Here is a 19,158-nt window from a genome sequence, read left to right as displayed (position 1 = left end):
GTTGAGATCTGCTCCGATAATCAAGTACTCAGCTTGTGGTATTTCACTTATTTAGTCCAGCTTGAGCTGGAATTCCTCCTTGTCCTCAATCGTAAAACCAACCTGTGGCACATATCCACATATAACAGTAAATATTTATTCTTTTATTAGCTAGTCACTCTTCTTTTCAACCCTCTCCATTTTGTCTTTTGGATACAAGCAATGTGCACTCTTCTTCTTTTTAGTGTCTCAGCTTCTTCTCTTGATTTCACAGCTCCTTGTTCCCTCATCCAAAGAAGCCATATGTAAATCTTGGACTCACTTCTTTAGCCTCAGGAGCCCAGAATACAGTAGCCTTTTCCCATTTTCCACAACTGTTGGGCAAAGTGGTTGCATGCTGCTTCCGGGGGACGCCCTACCATTTTACTGATATATTACTTGAAAATGAAGACCCATAAAGCATGTGTGATAAGTAGCCTTGGCAGAATTCAGGAGTTTTTTTTTAAATATAATTTATAAAGTCAGTTGATTTTTTTTAAAAGTTTTTTTTTTTAATTTTTGTCAATTTAAATTTTCACACTGGGAAATTGGGGGTGGTCATAATGGGATGGAAAATAATTATTCAATAACAGAGTTTGAGGTTCAAAGTTAAAACTCGATGACCTTTAAAACAAACATTGTCAACATCACATGTTGCAATAGGTAAATGTATGTATTCCAGCACAGTTTTGTTTGGCCTGTAGCTTCTAGGAACATTTCGGTGAGCCTTCTAGTTTCTTTAAAGGTGTGTCATTAGCTCTAGAAGTCCGATCTTTATCTTTGCCAGAAAGTAACAATTAGGAACATCTCTGGAATCTGACATGGAGGCCTGGTGCATCTTTGTTGGGACGGAACTATGGGGAAACCCAAAAAATCACAACCTCCAAGATGCTGGGGCTCTGCAAAATAGGAGAAAGGACAAACAAATAGGCTTAAGTTACTCTAAAAAAAGGTTAGGCAGATGCACACTCTATATTGTGCTCAGATGGAAAAAGCTCTGCGTTACCTTTCCATAGCTGACTACAAATTTCACTGATTTTTCCTTACTTTACACAGATGAGGTGGAAGGACATGTTCCTAAATTGTGTTTGCACCCTGGAATAAGCCTGTGAAGATTTGTGCTCATGCCAGCTTTTGAACGCTTAGCTCAGTGAGCAGATGGGAACAGTTTAGAAATATAATTTGTAATGTTTAACTCTCATCACTAGGAAACAGTAGCTGGTAATTGAAATAATTGATAATGGATAGTTGGTTGGAAAATATTCATCAATGTACTTTATTTCATTTTTACCCTACCACAGCAGTATCTTCCAGAGTGTCAGCCTTGTTAACAGCAAAATACATCTGTCCAAACTGTGGCAGTATGTTTAACAAATTTCCACTTACAGTTGTGGACAGACTCCAGTCATGGATACAACACGGAAGCAGACTGAAGTGAAAAAGGAAACCTAAAACTTTGTGTGCTGCAGAGGAAAACCTGGTTTAATGTTTGTTTAAAAATGGTTGTATATGGAGTACTTAGTGACTAGGAAGAAGAGAAACTACTTCCAAGGTGAAGTAATTATGAAACGAGATGCTGGTCCAATAAAAGATGATACTTCACCTACCTTGTCTCTCTAATATCCTCGTTCCGACACAGTTACAACTACACTGCATACAACAAATTGCATTGGCAGTTTATTTGAATGAGAAAGATCACAGAGAAAAAGATTTTAATAGGAGTTCTAAGAAATTCAAGATAAACTTCATTGGCACCAAAAGAAGGCGCTAAGGACGTATCTTAGTACAGTGGAACTTTGTCTATTTCTTGCAATAAATTGAGAGAGATACTATAATCAGTCTGATTAGTAGTGTTGGCTAATGTTAGGTGGGATCATTCTTTGCATGACCCTTGGTCTATGTAAAGAAAAATAAAAAAAAATTCATTAGTTCCTTGGCTAGTCAGCTAGCTTCATAACTCTACACAAGGTTTCCATAAGTATTTGGTTTAGCCTTTATCTATACTGAAAGGGAAAAATCCTTAAGTATCCTGGATACTGTAACTATTTGTAAATTCTCACTGTGAAACATTAGTAAACACTGTGCATCTAATAGTCTGGTCTAATTTAATTAGAAAATTTTACATATAAAAAGTTAGTTCAATGTTGCACCCTCACTAATAGCTCATATATGAGCAAAGACTCATAACTTGTAACAGTCTGAGATTTTTAATTTAAAAAATTTAATCACTTTATTGCTTTTCTTTATAACTAGGTGTCAAAGTGACAGTGGAGTGGAGTCTTGTTTTACAGTTCTGAGTTTTTTATTTTCTCCCTTGTTCTAGATTGGAATGTTGACCATGACTACTGACAGCAAAGAGGTACTTCATGACTATTTGATACACATTCATTATATGTAATAAAGATTTATACTATGTATAATTCAGAAAGTGCTAAAACTTGTGCATGACTAAGTTACTCTGTCAGTTACTTGGACACCCCTGGAGTAATTTAGTACAATGTGGTAAGAATGAATTCTTGCGCAATAACTTTTCCCTAAGAATATCTGAAGCTTATCATTTCCTATTGGTAAGACTAAGATTTAGTGATGGGTATTTTTACTAAAAAGTCATGGACAGGTCATGGACAATAAACAAAAAATTCACGCTGGTGGTGGGGGACGGCAGCCCGGGACCACTGCTGTTACTGGGGGGGGCCCCAGCTGCTCAGGCGGCCCTGCGGTCAGTCACAGGCTGCAGAACTCATGGAGTTCCCAGGAAGTCACGGAATCTGTGATCTCCGTGACAGTCTCGCAATCTTACCTATTGGTGGTAATCCATACTTCATTCTCCAATTTGATCTAACTCTGACAATAGCTTATAGTTCTGCTTTATATATTTTATTCAACAGACATGTTCAGATAAGAAATTTAACAAGATGTGAGCTGTGTTCTCTTAAATTATCAAGTTCTCTGTAGCTTTAGAAAATGTAGCTCTGTATTTTTATTTCAGGGACATGATCTGGATTCCAAACCTCAGATTGATTGATTAATCAAAGGAGGGTTGAAGCAGCAAAAAACACATTTATAAGCCTTTCTTAACTCCTTCCCTTTCCTATCTCCTTTGTCTTTCAGTTCCAGCTTATGGGGAATTTGGCTGGATAACCTCTTCCTTACTATTATAGTATGCATTTTAAGTGCCCTAAAATATACTATTCTTTATTTAAACAGATGATCAGAACAAATAAAACATGACTGGCAGTCACACCAAATGTTATGTTTTAGTGGTACTAAAGAAGTAAAGTTAGCATTTCTTATCACAGCATGAACCTTGGGCTAAGATGCAATGTTTTCCCCTTTCTGTGATCCTGCAGAGGGCAGTTCTGTTGACATGAATTGTAAGGTTACTCTAAAAGCTGTTGGAAGATGAGATGGGGTTTAAGTGCACTGAGTGCTTCTTTATAAAAGACATGTTAAGCCATGTGACTTAGCTGTATAAGAATTCTTTAAAATAAAAGTATGTATAGTGTGAACCTCAAAACTTAAATTTAAGAGGGTGCAAATATGTTATGAAAGTTGCCCCAAGCTGGTAATTCATTGTTGTCTACAGAAAAGTGTGGCATTTCTGCAATTAAAGTCAAATTTCTTTAATCAATCTTCTGAAAATGCACATGCAGTTTTGAAAATGTAGCTCCTAATGTCCACAGGCTGCTAATGTTGTGGCCATCTTTGAGAATTCCGTCTTTGCTGGAGAATCCAAGGTAACAGTTGTGTGGTGAGAAGGGGACAGTAGGTCATCCTCAAGAGTTTGCATCCTCGCCAGAAATCATTTAATGTAAATTGTGACTGTTTTATATTCTACTACTTTACTCAACTCTCTGCATAAAGTATAACCTTGAATTTTATCATTGTTTTTGAGAAGACTCAGGTTAATAGTGTTGTATGATATCTGATAAGACCTGCTTTTATTTTATAAATGTGTGTGCTCTAAGAAGTGCCAAGCTCAATCAGCTTTTACATGCTATATAAGTAGTCTGTCCCATTTGGACAACTTGCCACTTAAAAAAAAAATAAATCTTTCCTGTATAAAGATCTAGGTTATGGCTTTAGTTCTCGTAAAGATAAAGTCCTTTTAATTGTTTGATCACATGAGCTCTCACTCTTCAGGCTCCAGAGGCTAAGTCCCGTGAAGACTTGATAAAAAATCACTATATGGCAAGGATAGTAGAACTTACGTCTCTTCTACAGCTGGCTGACAGCAAGTCAGTACATTTTCATGCTGAGGTGAGCATCCAGTCAATCTCCTGTACTGAAAACAGTAACGCCTTTCTGAACTTTCTATAGATCAATGTTATGAACAACAGGCTTCTACCAAAACACCATGGACAATCTATCTGATAATTTGTTCCTGCAGTTTATTCCTTGGTTTTGGGGTAGTGTTCATAAAAGGCTGTACTTGCTGTGTGTTGCATCAATTTCTTAATTTTGAATAATTGCACATTCAGCCTCCCTTGTTAATCAGTTACATTTGGTAATAAGAAAGCACATTGGTTTTAAGTGGCCTAGATATAGGTTATTCTTATACACCTATTTTATTGCTGGCTTTAGCTATCAAACTGTATAGAATTGAATTTAAGTCCTTGGCTTAATGTGGAGTAGGGCATGGGGAGATACTGAGACTTGGGCAGGAGGGGAGAGAAACTGGCTTCAGGCTGGAAAGGAGGTTCCTACCTGGGTCTCATCCAGCCCCCTGGGTCCCACTCCCCAACCCAATCCGTGCACTGCAGCAGCTGCTCCCTGCTCCCCAGCCCAATCCTGGGCCCCACAGTTTTAGCCCCTCTGGTTCCTGCTTTGACACACCCTCTGCCTTGGCATATCTGAGTTAACATAATATTTCTATTGCAGGGGTGCTAGCCCCCCATGCTGTTTCACTCTCCTGGTTTAATGCGACAAACTACAGTAATTTCAAAGAATTTAGCAATTTGATAATGAAGTACTAGAACTAACCTCTCACCTAGAAATTGGAGAATGTTGTATAATTTGGCTTGTTTGACCTTTGCAAGCTGAGAACTATTTTCAAGCATTTGTTACGTTTAATTTTAGAATCACATAAATGCTCCTCAGTAGGATGAGCGATTTTGCCAGAAACACATGCAGAACATGCCCCCTATTTGGTTAGATTTGCTTTGTCAGCTTTAATGTACACAAATGTTGTTGGTATGGCAGATAATGAGATCATGTGAAAGAACCATCCTTCCACACTGACATTTTAAGCAATATGTGCATGTGCCTGGCATCTTGAAATCTCATTTGTTTTTCTTTTTATATTTTCTTTAAACAAAATTAATAGATCCTTCTGATCAGATATTATTTTCTAGCAATAGTATCTAAAATATAAAGTGCTCGTCTATAAAATAAATCCTGAAAGTTTAGTGTTTGATAATATTAAATCACTGTTTAGCTTGTGAATTTCGGTATAAAAGCATATTTCTGTAACACACTTTCTGTAAACCAAAAACTTTGCATTTTGAAAGGCCCAAACATTCAGATTTAAAAAAAACTCTGCCTCAAATAATTTGCTATGTACAATACTCTGCTGACACTAACTGATTTTTTTCTTTGATAGTGCCGAGCCCTTGCCAAAAGATTATCATTAGCTGAGAAGTCTAAGGAATCACTAGTGGAGGAGATGAAATTAGCTAGTCAAAGCATCAGTAGATTACAGGCAAGTGAAATGTTAGCTAAGCAATTTGATGGACACACTCCATGGGATAGTTGTGGGTGGAAAAACATAAAACCCAGTGTATGTCCCATGCTAAATCTGAAAACTATTATGGCATGTGAGAAGAATTGCAGACCAAATCCAGTAATGCACATGTTTCAAATTATCAAAGATTGAGTATTAAATGGGATACGTCTGTTTTAAAAAATTGAGAAAATACTTATAGTAACTGAGATACCATTTTGATGTAAACATATCTTGTGCAAATATTGTCCCTTTTACCCTTTATTATCCCGGTTTGTTTTTTGCTTCCGAAACTATGGTTAAATCCCAGCCGCTTAGCTGGGTGCAAAACATTATAGTGTATATGCATCTAATGTCCCTTCTCTCCTCTTGCCACACTTCATTTTAATAGGCTGGCTGAAGAGAAGAACTTGACAAAGTTCTTGCTCAATGAGCACTTTAAAATAGAAAAGTCAACTTCACTTCATATAAGAACTTAGCTAGTAGAGAGAGTGTGTGAGATGCACTTACATATTCACTTTCCCAGTAAAACCCAGAATCGTAAATGTACATTGGGACATCCTCCTTAGCAGCTGGGATTTTTAAGACTATTTCAGCCTCTGCTTTTTTTCCCTCTGGAAGGCTAATGGTGTGTTTTATAAAAACCACATGGCAACTTAATAAAATAAGTAATTTTTAACTGTGGTCATCAAATTGTGGACATGTCAGTTTTAATTCCTTGAAAAACTGCTCTGCACTATTTGCACTTAAAATCCAGAGAACTGAGCAAAGGTAATTAAGAGAATGAGAAAAGAGAAAATTGTAAATACATAAGTACTCAGGAACTTAGAGAGGTTTAACTTTCTGACCCCCCCTCTATATTCAGTTAGTTCAAACCAGAGCTAACTCTAATGAGCAGATGATTCTTTACTTTTTAAACAAACCAACATTTTTGGCTTGGAAAACTTTTAGAGAAAGGAAGCTATTTTTCCTTATGAGTTATAGTTGCCAGAGTATAGTATTCCTTCTGGTTTTGAACCATCTCATGTAATCTCTCCTTCACATCATCATCAGTCCTCTTTATCATTGGGTAAGGTGGGAGGCTTTTTAATTGAGATATGGAATGTAAAATGAATCCCATAATTTCCTTTTTAGATACTTCATCAGTAAACTCACAATCTTACTAAAAAACAGCTTTGTGATTGAGTCCATGTAGTAATACAGAACCATGAAAGGGGGTGACAGTTTGTCAGGGTTGCCAAACACAGGAAGCACATACTCATGACTCAGAGATGGACAGGACCTATTCAGCAGTGCAATGTGAAGCCTTTGCATTGAACAATGTAACCACATGGCCTGCTTTTCAATATAAGTATTAAAGATAAATAAATTACCTGAAACATTAATTCTTTACATCCATTGAATTTGTACAGAGGGCACAGTAAAAAGCGATCACTTAAAAGACTGGTTCTCAACCAGGAGTATGCATACCCCTGAGGGTACGCAGAGGTCTTCCAAGAACTATATCATCTCATCTAGATATTTGCCTAGTTTTACAACAGGCTACATACAAATCACTAGCAAAGTCAGTATAAACTAACATTTCATACAGACAATAACTTGTTTATACTGCTCCATATACTATACACTGAGATGTAAGTACACTATCTATATTCCAGTTCATTTATTTTGTAATTACATATTAAAAAATGAGAAAGTAAGCAATTTTTCAGTGTGTTCTGTGAAGCTTTTTTTGTATTTTTGTCTGATTTTTTTGTAAGCAAGTAGCTTTTAAGTGGGGTATAACTTGGGGATCCACAAGACAACTCAGACCCCTGAAAGGGGTTCAGTAGTTTGGAAAGATTGAGAGCAACTGATTTAAAATACTATTAAGCACAACGTGGCTGTTATGAGGCTTTCAGTTAATGATGACATTGCTGAATAAGAGAGCCTGTTCTTCTACTCAAACTGTTGTGGTTACCCTAGGAAATACTTCATGGCACCTTGTTCCCGGTCCTAATATTGACGTTCCTTAAGTCATATTGCTATGGCCTACATTTTTTTAAAATGCACCTTGTTCTATAAGTAAAGCACATCTTATTTTCTCAAACTTGCAAAGGTGACTTTGCACAAGTTTTATGATAATGACGCCCATGGAAAAAAACTTCTTTTAGCTTTCTGAATGTCACTTTATATGCCTCTGCTCTCACATCTGAAATATAAAAATATCTTTTGTGTATTTCAAATTGATGTCAAACTGTCATCTGAAACAGCCTTACATTGATCTTTGGCATTCACTGCAACAAGATAAGATTTTTAAATAAAGTTCTGTTTGACTTAGTGCAGTCCTCATTCACTATGGCTTGAAGATACATCACGTATAAAAGGAGAACATATGGTGATCTTTGTCAGTAGTTGCCCATTTAGTGTTGTTTGAGCTTATGGCGATGGAGCCATTTTGCCATCCCTTGATAATGATTACAATGTAGACTTTTATTAGTCAGCTCTTAAGTACTTGACTTTGATGGCACAACTTTTTTTTAAATTGCTAGTACATTCTTACACCTCATTAAACAAGACCAGCATGATTGAAATTATCCACAAATTCTCCATTCACTTAATGAATCCCTGTAGTGATTCTCAAGGTATTAATGATGTGACATGATTGCTCGCGCCCAGACTCCACGCCAAAGTGTCCACTTGAAGTCAGTGAGTATACCGGCATGGAGAAGGATCTGGATCCCTGCAGCCTTATTTTTAACTATTACTTTTCTGAAATACTTCAATATCACACTGAAGACTGTATATCAGATATTAAATAGTACTTTCTTTTGGGTCAGTTCTATCTACCATGTCGTAATGGAGGTTTTGGATCACCTATTGAGTTTGTTAGAATTTCTGTGCTGGTATATTTAAGACCAGCGATTTATGGTGTGTTTCTGAACTCTTTTCAGTTGGAAGTTCTTGTAGATGAAATTGTGTGGTGGAAACCAGCATAATTAATCAATTGAATTACTTTCTAAACAGTCACCTCAGTAATATCTGTAAGATCAATATCTCCGCAAAAAATCACCAAAACTATTCATCACACATATACTAACTTTTTTAAAGCAACTGACTGGCCACACAGTTATTTTAACATCATAGTCCTGGAATGTTAACAGAACTTAATAAATAAAACACAATTGCATTTTGGGCTGAATAACTGGAGTTTTAGCCTCAGTGATTTTGTACCCATGTCTGTGAAACCCTTACTTAGATGATGATCATATAAACAGGGATTAAATAAGTTTTGGAGGTGATAGTAGGGAGAGGAGGAAGGAAGTTAAATTATATAGAAACACTGAGACTTTTTTTTCATTTAAATTTTGCATAGTACTGTTTTTGAACTTCGGTCGGGATGTTTTTCCATTTTCATTCATATCACAAAAGTGCTGGGAATATGTCATTGCAAAAGAAAAGGCAAAGCAATTAAAGCTGAAATCTCTAATCCCCTTGCTTATAGGCTTAAACTGGAGCCAAAGAAATATGTGTTTAAAAGTACACTGTCCCTGAGGGAAGCCAAACCCGGACCACCTACCTGCTGAAATGAAGAAATCATAGGATGTTCAGTTGGTATCATGGCAAACAAATTGTACTGGCTTGGCTGACGAAAAGCATAAGGAATTAGTGGGTGCAAATGAAAGCTCTACTTTCTGACAGTAGGTGGATAAAGCCTTGTGGCAATCAAACGCATAGTTTCCCAACTCTCTGTCTCCAGCAGCCAAGTCCATGTATTAGAGATGAAGAAATCGGTTATGAGCAACTTGATATTTGGTAGTGGAGGACGTTACAAGTGATTTGAAGGCAATGTGAACTGCATAACCACTAATAACTAGGGCTAATGTGACACTAAAGTGGGCGCTTGCTGCCTGTCAAAAACACTAATTCGTTATATTGTATGTTTCCACTCATGAGAAACATTGGTTATTAATAAATGTTCGTGTTAATTTACTATGTGGAAAAAGTTACTCATTATATTACTCGGAGGAGTAATGGAATTAAATCTGTTATTTAAGGTACTTGCTTACCCTGAAGGCCATATTCTCTCTACAGTGAATTATTTTCTTCATTCGTTCACCCTTCAAGCTGAAATACTACAAAGGAGATCTATTTTTGGATCTATTTCTTACCAGGGAGATAATAAACTCCTCTGACTCCAAGAGACTATTGCCCTACCAATCAAGTTAACAAAAGCATAGTTTAAAAATCTGACAGGTCTTCTATCCTCATAGTCTATGGAGAAAGCAAATCACTGCTCAACACACGATAAGGTCAACTATAAAGGGTAAATGGTATTATTGTATAAAAATTTATGCATTTAAGAGCAAATCTCTACTTTTCTGGGTCTGATTTATGATTTTTCAACTCTGGGTTGCAATACTGGCTCTAGTAATAGAAAAAAAGCAAAACATACAAGACGTGCTAGCAAGCGAAACATGGAAACCGAAAGAATCATTTGCTGGAAATAATTTGCCTTTGTGAAACATCATGGATAATTAAAGCCAGAACTTTAGCTCCTCTCTGAAGGCCACCAATTGTTCAAACCATTTTTTATAAATTGTCCATAAGAGGGTGTGCATAGCAAATTACTTGATAGATGTTACCTGTGTAATAAATATTCATTGAAAGACTAAAATTTCTCAGATTCCTTCATTATTTCTGGTGAGTTTTGACTGCTATAGATACTGATACTCAGATATGAGTGCGTTTTGGAGTCAATATTAGTGATCAACATTGCCCGAAAAGAGTCACAGTGGTGCTGAATTCATTGGTTTCATTACTATGGTACGATATATATTCATATTTCAAATAGTATGCAGGGAAAAATTTAGTTTAGATATAGATAAATCTGCACGAGCAAAAGACTAAGTATTATTACCAATACAATTGGTTAATGAACCATAGTAAAAGCATCCTATGGTTAAAACTAGATTGGTTAATAATGAAATCACACAGTGTTTTAATTCATGTGTTGCCAAAGAACTGCGTCGAGACACATTAAAGTGCCACTAGTCGGCTCTGAAGCCTCAGTCCTGAGATCACTGCGTAATTGATCATTTTAGGTTTGAGTGGCCCAGAAATGAATTGTGATTATCAGCAGCATGACATTGTTTTTCCTGACGGATCATCATATCTCTATGTAAGAAATTAGGGAGAGGAGGCTGAGTATCAAGGGCCTTTAATCTTTCATGGAAGTGGGATGAGGATACTGTACAGATTAGACCATTGAAGTTCCCACTTTCTGGAAACAGGCTTTGCCCAGTGTATATCCTTATATAATTTTGCATACATAAGACTTCTGCTTGGAAAATATTTAAATATATTTTCTCAGACATCCCACAAAGTAATATTAGGCCCTGATTTGCAAACACTCATATGTTATTTAAGCACTTACCGCTTATTTCAATTGGCCCCTCATGTGCTTAAGGTTAATTTATTAGTGCAACAGCTTTAACATGTATGCAGAACACGTGTTGCAAATCATGTGATTGCTCTTATCTACTTTATTTAACTGAGCTCTGATAGGGCTCTTATGGTTTCTAGAGTTTAAAACTGCTTTTCACAAGCCTTCCAAACCACTAAACTTGAGTCTGAGTCCATTGTTATGTTGAAAGCGGGTAGTGAACACAAAAAGGGTTGCAAACATGACCGAACGTTTATAAAGCATTTTTAATCAAGCACTTCTTTCTAGAGAAATGTTTGCAATATGAGCCCGGTAAAACTTGTGAAGTGTGTTTGACACGTATGTCTAAAACTGTGGCTGTCTGGTCAGCAGGACCCTTGTGTTCTTACTTACTTGAAGCACACAGCACATCTTGCATTACGTAATAATAATTGGCGGTCTTCCGCGCAAAGTACACATCCAGCCCCCCAAAGCAATGAATCCAATCAGCCACTTCGTGTTTGTGGCTCGTCTTCTCCGAGTTGACTGAACAACCTCCAAACTTAAAGCAATGATTCTATTGCATGAAATGCTTGAACCCTCTCAGATCCAAAAAGAAAGTTCTATTTCAGTTTCATGTAGTATAACAAGAAAGGATGGAAAAGATTAAACTGAAGCACAGAGTACAAATCTAAAACAAGATTATTTTGCTCTACTTCACAGACGTAATTCATAATGAGTACACTTTGACTGGATCCATTAAACATAACAAAGATATAAGGAAATATTTTAGCTGTAAATTATCCTTACACCCTTAAACTTATTGAATTGAAGCATGGAAATCACAATTCCTGCCTGTAACAGTGTTGCCTACTTGTAAGATGAGGGAAAGAAGATGCAACACTACTTTGTTTTTTCTTTTTTTACTCTCTGATTTCCCTCTAATGAAGAAACTCTCAGCTCAGTCAATTAAGAAATATAAAGCACATATCACACACCCCTCCACCACACTCAACCTAGATTCTCTGTCTCATTCACAGTTTAATGTAAAAAGTTTTGCAATGTGTATTTTTTGAATTCAACTCCCTTGTTTTGTGTGTGTGTAGTAACCCATTTTTTAGCACTTACAGTAGCAAATTTTTTCTCTGTATTATCTAAACTTACTATAATATTTGAAAAACTTAAAAAAGCATAGTTATATAAACTGACCAACCAAATTGTCCTTGCTTATTAATTGGCTTATTAGACATACCATAACACATTTCTAGATAAGAAGCAGCGAGCTGGTTGCCTGGTTAAAGTAGTGGTATTTTAGTATTTACTACAAGCACTTCTCAAGCTTAGAACTAACTGTGACAGTTCTCTCAAAGAGAAGACTCCCAAATGCTGTACTAGTCATCAAATAACTCCTTCTAGGTCAGAATATGATAGTACACAAGCTTGAAAACATGGTAGGTCATTGCCTCACTAATGTCCACTTAATTTATAAAGCTGGTTAATATCTAACCCACATTAAACTGTTCAATAAACTCTTTATGTAAGTAAGGGAGAGGAGCAAGAAGTAAATGAACTAAATACTTCAATAATGCAGGACATGATTGAAATCAATGGGACTTTTACCACAAGCTTAGTGGATCAGGAATTAGCCTTAATAACTTATGACTGAATGCTTCCATATGTATGAGCAGATATGAAAATTTGTGGTTGAATCCCATTTCTACTTTGTACCCACATAGTCTTTTCATGCGTGCTTCCACCAGCAGGCTCTCAAAGTGATTTACAAACATTAACTAGCTCATTAGCCTTTTGAGGTAGGGAAGTTCTTTCTATGTAGAGACAGTGAAATGGCAGCACAGAGAGTGTAACTGGCTACCCAAGCTCAACACAGCAAGTCGTGCAGGCCCAGAAATAGAACTCCATTTTCCGTTTAGCTGTGTTTCTAATGCTCTAACGAAGAAACTACATCCCCTCCACTGTAGTACTATGCTAGTTGTGTTCATAACACTAGCCAATAATCCTAGTTTAGTCTTGAAATCTCAAACTAGAAGATTCAACTGAGCTACTAATCCATGTGAAATTGTTCAGACTTCAGCCAAATGAGCTACTGAATATTAACAGACATTGTTCTGTCTGTCAGTTCAGTTTCATCCTATCAATTGTAATTGGTGATAATATGTAGAAACTCACACAGTTATTTGTAAGTGGCACTAATCTTGGCTTTGGTTCAATAACTTTCTTGTCCAAAACCAGTTTTTCGCTGCATCTTGCCTTAACAAGCTGAATGTATCTGAAGCTGATGTTTTACAAATACCTGAGAATATATGCACACGTGTATACAGACTGAAATCAGATAAGTATGAACTTTATAGAGACACTGCACTGTGTTCTCACATAAGTTATTGACACCACTGTGGAGTAGGTGACATGCCTCTCAGCAGTAAAAGTACTATAATATAATAAAAGTTTATAATACTATGGGATTGCTGCCAGATTCAATTTTTCCATACATATCCATGTTATAGTCTGGCCTTGCAGTAAAGTACAAACTTGTAGCTTTCAGGACGAAACAAGACGCACTGAGAGGGATATGGGAATGTGTTCTGCCCTGATGCTGGGAACCTGTTTCTCAATTATACTACTTTTTTTAGGGTATGAGGGAAATAATAGAGGACACTGTACATCTCTCAGTTTCCTCCTACCTCGTGTGGCCAAGTAAATGTAAATTACTTAATTTTGATGGTAGAACTTTATGGACTTTACATTTGGCTAAGGACTTGCAATCATTCAGGTGTGGGAGAGAGAGAAGGAGACTGAACTAAACAAATATGGGGAAAAGAAACGGAAGTAAAGCAGCCTTATGCTATATAGGACAAGCACCGGAGCTTTTAGAATCATCCCTCATTTTCCTAATTTGTCCCGAAGGAATTGTAAACTGATGTGGTTTAGGCGCTTTCTTCTAGTCTATCTGCATTGTAAGTACACAATTGACATTTTATACATTTTATACATTAACATCAGTATCGGTTGTAAGATTAACACCAAAGAATAGAGCGAGCCTGTTGACTGACTTGGGAAATGAACAGAGAATAACATGAGGTAGAATTTTACAGATGAAGGGATAAATTACATCAATAGATCTCACCTCTGAATGTGTCCTTTATTTTTTTTTAACTGCTGGTAAGGCCATTGTTTGAAGTATAGCACAATTAACAAGAGAAAGCTTAATTTGCTCTAGTTGGATTCTCAACTAGCAGTATGTGAATTGTCCACATTTTGTCCTGCCTCCTGTAACAAATTCTACACATCAAGCTCACTGCACAGCACAGCAGTTATGAAATCTCATGTATTTCAAGATTCCACATCAAATACATGGATTTGTTTTTTAATGCAGTGATGGATATGCTCATTTTGTGATTCACCTGAAGCACAAGTTATTGTTCATCTAATCGCGCTGTGTTCCATGCCCTGAAAAACCTATTGCATAGTGACAGTACTTTACAACTACATTCTCATCTCTAAAACCATGAAAGATTCAGGCTCCCAAACTGTTTCGTTTAGTTCAGTGCAAAAGAGTAGAGTTGCTTTGGGAGGCAATAGTTTTTTCATTATAAATAAAATCTAGTAATAAAGGTCTGCAGGTTGATAAGAGAAAGAGCAAAACATTTGACTAAGAGAAAAGCTTAAACCTTCATCGATTTCATGCACTCTTTAATAAGATTGAAGTAACATTTAGAATCTAGACTTCAGAAGAAATGGTGCTTACTTTTACCGAGTGTGCTTTTGTCTAATATCTCATCTTTCAGCTCCATTATTAGCTTTATCGTTTGGCAATACACTAAAGATTACCACTTAATTGCTCGTTAAGTAACTTTGCTTTAAGCAAGTGGTCTATCGTCCATCCGCTGCTTATTCTTTTTTCTGTGCTTAAAAAAAAATAGAAATAAAAACAGCATGGTGTGGGGAGTGGGAGGGGAAAAGAAAGACACTCTGCCTGATGTTTCTGTTTTTCATAGCAGTTTTGATTTTACTAGATATATATTGCTTTCTAGACTTTTCTAGATTGTACTTTACGCATTTTTAATGTAAAATGTTTTGCATCATTTAGATTGTTCAATGAGCATCCCACTCATATAATGGGAATTTGGATCTTAATTTAGCAAGGATCTTTTCAGGAGGACGGAGGAAGTTAATGCATCGGTTGGCTTGCAGTGGTAGTCGCTAGATCTCGTATTTTGAGGCAGACTTTGAGGACAAGGATGAGGTGGGTAACATTATCGCCTAGCACATCATCAGATTTGTACGCTGTAACTGCAGAATAGAATTTGGCCCCATCAACTATGTCTGAGGAGCCCTTCTCTTGCTTCTATATATCCTGCTCATTCAGTTATCATTGCAACCTGGATGATGACATGAGCAGATTTGATGAAAAGCAGACTAAAGTGTGTGTAATTAAAGGAGACTGCGTTACCATTAATGAACAAGGGAGATGTAATTTCAGGTTTTTCACCTTTAATTTGGCATTCCCCCTAATTTTACAGCCTTTCCATTCTCTTTAACATAGTTCATTTTCTTTTCATTTCCTAGGTTTTAAAAACGAAAATGAAGAAATTTCTAAAATATAGATTATATACTATAACTTTTCTTTATAATAGAAATATTTTAAAAAGTCTAAAATATTATTAGCTTAGACAGCATTGGAATGCTCTGCCTGCAAGATGCACATTCAGAGCCCCATACAAATCCATGGAAGGTTAACAGAAGTCTTCCCATTGAATTCAATTGTCTTTGAGCCTGCTCAATCCACTTGACCCTCCACAGAGGTAAAAATCACTCAGCTCATCATGGAACACATACAGTACAACGAAGTAGTGGGAGATAGCTATTATAAATCCTTTATTGTCATTTATATAAATTATTGCACATATACATAGTACATTTTAAAAGCCAATGATTTCACCAGCCACCCATAAAACATCTTGAGATTTACATCTCCTGCCAAATTCAAGTTCTGATCAAGACCTCTGACGAATACCAGAGCTATTAAAAAATTGCAATCTCTTTTTTATGAGTAGCAAACGTGTATTTTTTCAACTATCTAAAATATAAGACTACCTCTGTTCATTAAGTGCTTCTTCATCAGGTTCAAAGTGCTTTACAAAGGAGGTCAGTATCAATTGCTGCCATTTTAACATGTGGGGACCGGAATGAGCACGGAGAAGAGATGTCATGCGCCTAGGCACATCAGTAGCAATGCAAGCTGGGACTAGAAGCAGTTCCTGAGTCCCGGTTTCATGCTCTATCCACAGGCTGCTGCTGTCTCTCTCTTTATACTCAGAAATGGCCATGTTCATTTTTGAGTTCAAACTTCTAAGTAAAATTCACCTGGGGATAGATCCCACCTGATAACTTTTCAGTGGAACAGGTGAAGTTTGACAGCGCGTAAATAAGAAATGAAAAAGGCCCTTGAAGTGCAAATGCATGGCAAACCTAATACAGCCAATTGCAACATTTTTTCTAATACACAGGTAAACTTGACTAAGTTAATCATAAGTCCATAATGGCCTCCTTTAAAACAGTGAAAATTAATTTATCATTAAGTTATTTAGCTGCAGTAGGTAATGTTGTGATCCAAGCAAAAATAGGGTATTGTAACTGGCTTCAGGGCATGCAATAAAATACCTGCCTCAGGAAGAATTGTACCGTGATTTACTGATTTACCCAGCCTCAGTATTCTTGTTGCTGTAGCTGTTCTCAGGTTGCTTTTGAAAAATTAATTTTAGGCATTCTCTTTTCACATCAAACTGTACAAACTTTGCTTGTAAAGAACAATCTTGACCAGATGCTTAGATAATGTTGGAAAGCTTTTGTGTTCCTCTCTCTCCCCTCTGAGAGATCCTGAGCACTTTTCCTCCACCTGGGACAATCCAGGGCACTTCCACAAAAATGCACTCTTGGCCCCATTATCCTGCGTAGAAAAACCAATAAAGCGATGTAGTTCTCACTCAGTCGCCAGCTTTCTCATCTTCCTCCTGCTACGACAGAAGTCAGTTAGCCTGTTCTTTCTGTACATGCCGTTTTGCCACTCAGCATATTATGTATAATGGAAGAACGGTGGAGAGGAAGAAACGAGACAAATGGAATAAAGGATAACAGAAATAGGACTTGTACTAGCGCAGCACTTACAATGAATCTCAAAATTGCTTTCTTCTATATGCCACAATTTGAAATGAATTTTAAATTAGGAAACTGCTCAGTGATGTTCTATCCACTCTAACATTAAACACCACTCCATCAAGATAATCCCTAAAATAACCATGGAAATGAGAATATTCATCAGTAGATAAGACAAACAGTAAATATATATTTGCAGAATAATCACTCAACCCTCCCCAAGTAGCTGCGGAGGGTCTCTCTCTCTCTCCTTCAGATTCAGTAATGTTCAGCTCTGTACTGATGTTATATCCATGGTGCATCAAGAGCTTAATATTAGTACATACTTAAGGCTTAAATTATTCAGGATATGTCTTCCCAGGAGACTTGTCTCTGGCCAGCTTGCAGTGATGGTAGTTGGAACTGAACCTGCTAGATGTCTGAAAAACAGTTAGAGAGGACAGCTAGGCTGCACTCATTTTCTTTCACTGCTGCAACCCGCTCCTTCATATATGCCACAGGTTTGAAGGGGACAGGGCAAAACTCAAGATCTTTTGTTTCCTTTAATATATGATTACCAATATGGTGTCATTCTGGGTTTTTTGCATCTGAGGGTTCAGCTTTATTTGGGACTTGGTTGATTTTTTTTTTCGTTATATATCCAGTATAGTACTCCATTTAGTTATTTTATTTTTAGTGTCCGAGGCTTCAAATATTGGTACCAATGCACCTTACGTACCACTACTTCACTTTCACATAATGAGTTTGATGTGTGACGATAGTTAGAATTTTCTGTTTGTAAGGCCGGATCAACAAACAGTGCAGGTCCACTGAAGTCAACTGAGTTAATGTGCAATGCTTATAGTGCTGCTGAAATGAGGCTTCAAGATAAGAAAATCTCCTTAGGGAACCCAGAAATGAATGAAGCAATATTCAGAAAATTGTCTTCCAGTGGACATTTCTTTCAGATTCTCTCTTCAGGCTTGGCACACTGGAACTACAGCAGTATCCTCATGCAGAACCACAAGGCTTGAGAATGACTATACTTTGGAAGCTACAAACAAAAGATCTACGTTCTGTGAGCAACTTCTCTGCAAGTCAGTGAGAATATCAGCTATGATTTACCCCATATCTACCACCAGTCAATGGAGATGCGTGAGGTGTTCAGTCCAGAAAATTTTCCCATTGTAGTATGCACGCGTCGCAAGTTGGGCGGATTTTTCTGGGTGCGCGGGGGTGCATGAAACGCAAGATTTGGCTGAATGAGTCAAAGTGCAGGGGCAGCCTCAAATTGGTCCCTAAAATAGCATGATTTTAGCTTTTGCAGTCTCATGCTTGCCACTAAGTTTTTTTCCTCAGAACTCAAATGTGCTCTGGCAGTGGCATTTTTAAGTCTAAACTGGCAATTGGAGAGCACAGCTGCTCACTAAAACCAAGATATTGACATGGCCTGAATCATAGCCGAAGAGCTACACTGCAGGTGGGAACAACATAAAGAGATTGGAAATGAAGAAAAACTGACTTTTCTGATGTCTCCAAATGCTGACTGAGGGTAGAAAACAATCCGATAGATCTCACTGAGCATCTGAAACGAATTAGAACACTATTCCATTTATACTATACTATCCATTGCATTCATCATATCCACTGGTCAGGTGCTGAAGTAATGTCAAAGAAAGATGAGTTGGTATAGAACAGGTTACCATTGGTAAATTCAAATTTTTATGAAAAGAAAGGAAATGACTGTGAAAATATCATAGTCGAAAGCAGAAAATCATAAAAGGTAAAGGAAAAACAATTAAAAGAGCTACGAACGTGCATTAGTGCTGAATACTTGAGAACTTCACATGGAAGATTGAAAGAA

The 19,158-nt window shown here is 36.9% G+C and overlaps 1 protein-coding gene across 2 annotated transcripts in view; it reads left to right on the top strand.

The window, feature by feature from the left end:
* The window catches only part of PPP1R21 (protein phosphatase 1 regulatory subunit 21), a 102,492-nt gene that overhangs the window by 75,198 nt on the left and 8,136 nt on the right, over positions 1-19,158 (top strand). Inside the window, exons 18-20 of one of the 2 annotated variants that reach the window (XM_075064418.1) lie at positions 2,342-2,377; positions 4,162-4,278; positions 5,621-5,797. In XM_075064418.1, the coding sequence (XP_074920519.1) occupies positions 2,342-2,377; positions 4,162-4,278; positions 5,621-5,797 (330 nt within the window). Of the gene's footprint in view, positions 1-2,341; positions 3,393-4,161; positions 4,279-5,620; positions 5,798-19,158 lie in introns of those variants that run through there. The other variant, XR_012655630.1, reaches the window with a different exon arrangement.

This window comes from Chelonoidis abingdonii, chromosome 3 (assembly GCF_003597395.2).
Source record: "Chelonoidis abingdonii isolate Lonesome George chromosome 3, CheloAbing_2.0, whole genome shotgun sequence".
NCBI lineage: Eukaryota > Metazoa > Chordata > Testudines > Testudinidae > Chelonoidis > Chelonoidis abingdonii.
The sequence above is the reverse complement of the archived record's forward strand: the minus strand, read 5'-3'. Positions and strand labels throughout refer to the sequence as shown.